The sequence below is a fragment of the Monodelphis domestica genome, chromosome 2, assembly GCF_027887165.1.
Source record: "Monodelphis domestica isolate mMonDom1 chromosome 2, mMonDom1.pri, whole genome shotgun sequence".
In the NCBI taxonomy this organism is placed as follows: domain Eukaryota; kingdom Metazoa; phylum Chordata; class Mammalia; order Didelphimorphia; family Didelphidae; genus Monodelphis; species Monodelphis domestica.
The window spans coordinates 173,629,108-173,637,303 of NC_077228.1; the positions used below are offsets into that span (position 1 = coordinate 173,629,108).

The 8,196-nt window shown below is 41.3% G+C and overlaps 1 protein-coding gene across 2 annotated transcripts; it reads left to right on the plus strand.

Annotated features, from left to right (window-relative positions):
- Positions 1–3,214: 3,214 nt before the first annotated feature.
- On the plus strand, positions 3,215–5,586 carry S100A8 (S100 calcium binding protein A8). 2 transcript variants are annotated; one of them, XM_007481920.3, is made up of 3 exons: positions 3,215–3,349; positions 4,510–4,672; positions 5,377–5,586. In XM_007481920.3, the coding sequence occupies exons 2-3, from the start codon at positions 4,532–4,534 to the stop codon at positions 5,509–5,511; spliced, it is 276 nt and encodes a 91-aa protein (XP_007481982.1). In that variant the 5' UTR covers positions 3,215–3,349; positions 4,510–4,531; the 3' UTR covers positions 5,512–5,586. The 2 variants fall into 2 exon arrangements, with proteins under 2 accessions (XP_007481982.1, XP_001372154.1); XM_001372117.4 differs by having other exon boundaries at positions 3,250–3,345.
- Positions 5,587–8,196: the final 2,610 nt, after the last annotated feature.

Below are 8,196 nucleotides of genomic sequence, written 5' to 3' on the forward strand. Positions count from 1 at the left end.
ACTAAGGTCCAAAAGATGAAGTGGCTCGCCTTCTCACATATTAAGTGATTGAATCAGGAAATGGACTCAGCAACTTTGACTCCAAAGCCAGTGCTCTTTCCTTTGTACCACTAATGACACTTTGTTCACTGCAAGTCAGACTCCATGGTGGTGAACTTGGAGATGTAGTGGATTGGAACCTTGACTTTCAGTTTAACAAAAGACCTTCATCTCAAAGTGTAGAGATGCAAGGAGGCCTAGAGTTATCCTTTTGGTGGAGTCCTAGAGATTAGTGAATCTGTTTACATACCTTTCCATCCAGGGTGTGGATCAAAGGAAGCTGGTTGAACCCCAGGCTCACTCTTCTTCCTTTTCCTCTGTGGGTAAACACTGCCCATTTTTGGTTTCCTCAGGCCCTGGGGTCAGGTTGGGAAGACCAGGTCTAAACAAAGATTGGGACATAAACCTTGCAGTTGAGCTGATTGTGGCAATACAAATGGCATCCTGTTCCTTCTGGATTACTCCATCTCTGATTACACACCCAGAACATTCTCCAACTTGCTTACCCAACACAAGAAACTTGGTGCCTGACAGTTCATCTCAAGTCATCGTCTCAGACAGCACATCTTTGCTGTCCCAAAAGAATATCATTGAATCATTTAGATCCAGAGTTAGATAAGACTTTCTGAGGTCATTTAGTTCAAACCCTTCATTTTAAATATGAGGAATCTGAGGCCCAATTTCTGTTAAGTGACTTTCCCAAGGTCACAAGATGACTAGGCTGTCTGTCCCATGGAATGTCTCTCCAGATTGGAATTTCCCAGAGAGATACATCAATTGAAATTCTACTTTATGTCCTCTTTAAGCCTCTCTCCTTGTATTTTAAGCCCATTTCCTTTTATTTTTGGAGAATGATCTCCATGTAGATCCTGAGGGTTAAGAGATGGGGAAATTTGATCTGAAGAAGCAACATCATAATTAGAATGTTTTCCTTGTCATCCTCTTCCTCACCACCATCCTCTTTTTCCTTCTTATCTTTTTCTCCATCTACTTCCTTCCCCACCTCCTTTTATTGAATGCTTTCTGTGAGTCTGATTTTGTACCCAAATGAACATATTCCAAAGAGAATCATTGAAAAGTCACATCCCATGTTCCTACAGGGGGCAGCCTGGTGGTGCATTGTATAGAGAGCCAGATCTGGAGTCAGGAAGACTCATCTTCCTAAATTTAAATTTGACCTCACCCACTTACTAGGTGTGTGACCCTGAGTAAGTCACTCAACCTTGTTTGTCTCAGTTTCCTCATCTGTAAAATGAACCAGAGAAGAAAATGGCAAGCCACTCTAGTATCTTTGCCAAGAAAACCCCAAAAGGGGTTACAAAGAGTTGGACACGATTGAAACCACTGAATAACTACAAATATTCCCACAGAGATCACTTTGAGCAGCTTCCTTGTGTACCCATCTGTTTGCACAGTGTATTGGACTTGTAGGTCTTGGTCTGAATTAAAGATTCAGATCAAATGGAATATCAAGAAGGGATTGAGTACCCAGTGGAGGCACAACCTTAAGTATAAAATGGAGGTAATAATACTACCCATCTCACATAATTGCTGGTAGAATCCAATGAGGTAATATTTGAAAATCACTTTGTACAGTGCGTGGCACATAGTAATTGTGTGATAAATGCTTGTTTCCTTCCCTTCCCATTTTTGCTCTGTTGTGTTCTACCTTTCCCAAGTATAATAATAAAAATCATTGACATAAAGCACTTGAAGTCAGGAAGACTCATCTTCCTAAGTTTAAATTTGTGATTTAAGTGTCTTCTCATTTGAGCTTGTGAGGTAGCTACTATAGGAGTGATTATTTCTATTTTACAGGTTAACAACCTGAGCCCAAGGGAGGTTAACAGATTTTCTCAAGGTCCTGTAGCCAGAAAGTGTGGTCCATTAAGTGGAAAACTGTAATTTCACAAAATAAAATGATACCTTTGCAGGGAGGGTGAATCTCAGTGAGAGAATATGTTTTCCTTCTACAAACAGACTTTGCCCGCCCCCAGTAGCATGTTTTGAAATCCTATGCTTGGAATAAGGACTTCTACAACTTAGTACCATCTTACCTTTCCAGCCTTAGAGCATCTGATCAACACACTCAGCCCAAAGCTCTGTGGAACAAAAGTCAGATGGATTGCTATGAAGCTAAGGTTAAGTATTTCCTTTTTAACTCCCGGTGTCTTGAGGAGGAAACAGTGCATTGTCTCAAATGATTATCTGACAGAGTCAAAATGAATTATCTTTGAGATGTATTATTTGGACTTGACATATGGGGGAGTTTGTTTTGCTTGATTGCAAACTACTAAAGGGTTTCTTTTTATTTTCCAATTGAAAGAAGAAGATATAAATGCTTATTATTTGTTAAAAAGAAAGAAGGAAATAAAGAAAAAAGAAAAAATGAATTCTCTTTGTCTTTTTTCCCCATTCAAATAAATTTAAGCCAGGTCAAAAACTAAGGGAAGGGGGGATGGCTGGATGGCTCACTGGATTGAGAGCCAGGCCCAGAGATGGGAGGTCCTGGGTTCAAATTTGGCCTCAGACACTTCCCAGCTGTGTGATCCTGGGCAAGTCACTTAACCCCTACTGCCTAGCCCTTACCACTCTTCTGCCTTAGAACCAATACCCAGGATTGATTCCAAGACAGAAGGTAAAGGTTAAAACAAACAAACAAACAAACAACAAACTAAGGGAAGGTGTGTGTACCTTTCTGGATTATCCTCTTATTTCTGTCTTTATTATGGCAGGGATGCCTTGTTTATTCCTGTTTTTATTATGAACATTTACCAACAGCAAAACTGTCTCAGCAACCAACGGAAAAACCTCCTTGTCTCCCAACAGATGTTTACTGGATTTAAATCTGTCAGCTCTGGAGGGGTTCTGTCTGTCTTCATGTATAATTAGGGGGTTGAGGGGGGGGCTCAGGTCTGCAGTAGTCTATGAGATCATAGCTGTATCCAGCAACTTAGCATCTGTCCCATGGGATGGTCTCATTGATTGAGTGGACTTAGGGGCTAAATGAGTCAACTTGAAGATTAATACTAGACAGTTGCCAAACTATTCCTAGATTTTCCTGGTTAGATAGTACTGTGGATCAAGGTACCCTTTTTACTCTTTTCTCCCCACTCTCAACCCTATACAGAAAGGCAGAAAAACCATACTCTAACCAGAAGTTGACACATTCATTGGGTTGGGAAACAGGTCGAGGTTGTAGCAACTTTGACAGCAGCATGGGTGTCACCAGGAAGTCCTGGGTGCTATAAAGAGGGGAAACCTCTCTTCTTCCCATATCTCTGGCTGCTTCATTCTAAGGGAGAGGTAGGTAAGTGTGACTGTCCTGCTTCTCTCCAGTAGTGTGAGGATCAGGACTGGGAATGAGGGGTAGGAGATTACAGCTTTAGGGTTGGAAAGGACCTTAGGGGCCATCCAATTCAACCCCTTCATTTTATATATGAGAAATAGAGGCTTTTTGAGAGATTGATTTGCCCAAGATCCTTATAAGTTGAAGAGCCAGGATTTAAAATCATTCCTTTTTTTTTTTTTAAATTTAAAACCCTTACCTTCCATATTGGTTCTAAGGCAGAAGTTAGGGCTAGGCAATGGGGGTCAAGTGACTTGCCCAGGGTCACACACTTAGGAAGTGTCTGAGGTCAGATTTGAACCCAGGACCTTCCATCTCTGGGCCTGGCTCTCAATCCATGGAGCCACCCAGATGCCCCCAAATCATTCCCTTTTTAAATCTTTCCTGGAAATTTATTTTGAGACCCAAAAGGCCAGTAGGGAGGCCTGGATAACCCATGAGGCTAGAAATAGGAGGTGATTCCCTTTCCTCAGCTTTCCTTACCCTCGGACAATAAGAGATGCTAAGTTTCTTTCTAGTTTAACTGATCTGGCTCCCCTAGAATTGGTCTGAGGCTTTCTATGTAGCACTAAGGGAGTTGAATGATTGAGATTTTATATGAATAATTCAGAAATGTTGAAGGATTCCTTTAAAGGGAAGTCCTGTGGACTGATTTTTTTTTTTAAGGTCTCCTTTTTCAGTAGATGGAAATAGCTGCTATCTGACCCTTGGGAAATTCTATCTAATAGCTCTTCCATTCTGCCCATTCCATACCAATTTGGAAAGGACCTTAGATATTGTCTAGTTTGAACTATGACAATTTATGTATAAAGGAACAGAGGAGGGAAGGGAGTTGACCAAGCTCACTGAGCTCCTAGAGCTAGAGCCTGAATCCAGGACTTGTGAATTTTAGTCCAGGGCTCCTCTCATCCCATCCCATTTCTTCCCTTCCCATGTTGACCAGATTACTATTATCTTCCCTCCATTTCTGCTTAGTCATCTGACTAGTGAAGGCTGAAAAGTCTGGTAGATTTTTTTTTTGCCTTAGTCCTCTTTATTGTAGTCCTTGAGGGAATAGTCCCCAGAGGTCCCCGAGCCCCTGAAAGTGTTCATCTGTCAATTGGCTACGCTCCTTCTTTCAGATAAAACTAAATCTCTGCAAAGATGGCGACGAAATTGGAATGTGCCATCAACTGTCTGGTGGAAGTCTTCCACAAGTATTCCTTGACGGGAGGTCATCCCCACGCGCTGTCCCGGGAGCAGTTTGGAAAACTATTAGAGAAAGAATGTTCAGAGTTTACGAAGGTAATGAGGGTGGATGTATGGGAGGGTGGAGCGGACAGTGCTGGAGGAGGGAGGAAGAAGGGCTGAGAGGAGGCAGTATTTTAGACGGAGTCTCTGTTGTCCAAACCAAGGGGGAATATTGAAAACCACTTAGTTACCTAGGTGGATCTAGGGAGAATCCTGACAGAGAGTTCACGTCACAAAGGAGAAACTAAGGAATTGAGCTGTTTAATCTCACTATCTCTGAGGTTGAGATTTCCCTGTTATTTTAACGCGCTGCATAGACCAGCAGCTGGAGTTGGTGCACTTAAATAAAATGTAAATATAATAAAATTCAGTCCGACTCTCTGCTTTAGGTTTTTTTGGGGTTGGAGGGGAATAGAAGGGAAAAGTGGGATTATGGATTCATAGATGTAGGGTTGGAAAGTACCTCAGAAGTCCAACCCCTTCAGCTTTATAAATGAACAAACTGAGGTCAAGAGGGGTCGAGTGACTTTCTCAGCGCTGAGATTCAAACCCAAGCCTCTGACTTTAAATCTAGCCCCCTTTCCACTGTCCCACATCTCCTCCCAAGGTAAAACAAAGGGAAGAGAAGTTAGATATGGTTCACTTGATCCTTATCCCTCCTTTCTGTGTGTGCTAGAAGTGTGGCCCGGGTTTGATCACTGGTTCTGGAGCTTAATCTAAATTCCTTCCACTCAACCTATACTCTTGATTTTGGACAGAAGTCAAAGAAAACCGTGCCAGAGTTTATGAAAGAGTTGGACATCAACCAAGATGGTTTCATCAACTTTGAGGAATTCCTCATCTTGACACTCAAAATGGTTATTGAACACCATGAGGATTCACATAAAGAGTAGCTGCAGCTTTGTTCCAGTGGGGATGTCTACCTGGTATTGGGTCTCTATAGGGCAATAAAGTGATTAATACCTCAATTCACACCTGGCCTCTTTCTTTAGCCCTTGGGAACTGGCTGATAGCTTCCGAGGGAGTACGAGGTGGGGAGGGAGAGCAGAGTGGGGGACCAGACATAAGAGAACTGGAAAAAAAAAGAGAGACAGTTATAAAGCCTCTCCACCTCCCAGCCCAAGTCTTTTACTTTCTGCCCTAGTAACAACTTGAACACTGACGGGCAAGGTCTATATGCTTGTGTACTGTGTTCCTCAGTGGGTAACTCCTGAGGCTTCCCTTGGTTTGGGGAGGAAAGACAGTGTCTTAGAGTCACTCTCCAAGCTGAGTTTCAGGATCTTGACTAAATGATTTAGAGGTAACTTTCAACAAATTAGCCAACTGAGTTGAACAACCCTTTATTCAACACATACTTTGTACAGGGGAAATACTAGTTTAGATAAGACATAAGCCTTCATGAAGTACTGATAGGTGGATATGATGAGCATATACATGTCTATAATTATAATGAAATTATATAGGTAGAGCGCAGCAGAGAAGTGGGAAAAAAAGGGGTTTTGTGAGGAGGGAAAGGTTTCTTGGATGAGGTGATTTTTGAGGAGGCTTTAAAGGATGGGAGTGGGAGAACTTACAGGTTATAGAAGAGGAACTTGGGTCAATCTAGTTTGATTGAAATATGGAGCATATGGGAGGCCAATAAAGCTGAGAAATTAGGATGATGTCAGACTATCAAGGAAGGCCTTGACTGTTAGGCAAAAGAGTTTGAACTTTATTCAGGAGGTAGCAGGGAATGAATGACAGGAACACATCCCCTACTGTAGATAGCTTGAAAACCACCAAATTGGGTCTCAGTACTCTCATCATCAAAGTGAGGGGTTTGGACTAATTGAACCCTAAGATTCCTTTTAGTTTTAAATCTTACAGTCTCATGCATAAACTCTTTCTATGTTCAAGGAAGGGGCAGGTAGGTAGCTGGCTCAGTGGTCTGAGAGCCAGGCTTGGAGTCAGGAGCACCTGGGTTCAAATCTGACCTCAGATATTCCCTAGCTGTGCGACCCAGGGCAAGTCACTTAAACTCCATTTGCTTAGACCTTGCCCTTCTGACTTAGAGATGACTGAGAGTTGTTATTAGAACAAAAAGTAAAGGTTTAAAAATAAAGGAAGATGAGGCATTAATATGGTTAGGCACTGGACTTAGAACTGGAATCAATTCATTTCAGGCACCTACTAATTGTGTGACCTTTGTCCAAGTCATCTAACTAATGCAGGAGATGGCACTTGGACTGAGCTATGTATGAAGTAAGGGACTCTTTGAGGCACAAATGAGGAAGGGGTAAATTTGGGAATAGCCTGAACAAAGGCACAAAGATTGGAGACAGAATACCAATCACAGGGAACAGTGAGCAAGCCAGCAAGCCAGCTTGATCAGAACATAGGGTATGTGAAGGAGAATAATGTGCAGTAATCCTGGGAGAGTTGGAGAGAATCAGATTGGGAAAGGGTCTAAGTGCCAAAAAAAAAATGTTCGTGTATGATCTAGAGAATTAAAAGGACCCATGGGAAGTTCTTGAGTCAGGTTGGGGCTTTAGGAATATTAATTTGGTGGCTCTACTGAGGGAAGATTAGAAGGAGGAGATGCTAAGGGAGAGGGAGACCATTTAGCAGTTTATTGCAATTGGAGCTGAGGAACAATGAAGATCTAAACTATTAGAGTGGAGAGAAGGGAATGTAGGCAAGAGGTAGAATATTTAAGACTTGGCAACTAGGGACAGCTGGGTGGCTCAGTGGATAGAAAGCCAGACCTGGAGTCAGGAGATCCTGGGTTCAAGGTTCAAATCTGACCTCAGACACTTCCTAGCTGTGTGACCCTGGGTAAGTCTCTTAACCTCCATTGTCTAGACCTTTCCACTTTTTTACTTTGGAACTAATAATTTAGTATTGATTCTAGACAGGAGGTTAGGGTTAAAAAAAAAAGATAGCCTATTTACCTCTATGTTGTCTCTCATATTAGAATATAAGGTTCTTGAGGATAGGGACTGCTTCTTTGTAGTCTCAGTGATTAAAATAATACTTATTTCATAACATGAACAGGGAAACATGTGTTCTGTGATAATATATGTACAGCCTATATCAGATTATCTGCCTTCTTGGGGAGGAGGGAGGGATGGAAGGGAGGGGAAAAAAGAGAAAGACCTAGATTTTTGGACATAACTGACATGATGATTTGTTTCACTCAGATAAACCTAGTTATTATAATTTGCTATATATTTATAACAAACCATATGTATTATATCATTGCTATATTACATGTTATGTTTTATGTAAAAATAAAAATAAATAGTTAACAAAAATACTAGAATCTATCAATCACTTAATAAATGCTTGTTGATTGGTTGACTGATAAAAAGGATAAGTGAAAGAGAAATATGAAGATCTCTCATCTCTGGGTTCCTGAAAGGATGAGGATGCCCTTGATATAAATAGGGAAGTTAGGAAGAAAGAGAAGTCTTGGGAAAAGAGAATGAGTTCCATACACAGAAATAAACAAGAAAAAAATTCTTGCTCCTTGGAGGTCATGGAGATATTGGCAATCACTTATCAGGTATGCTATAGTTGGTGTTTCTTTTGTGTATGAG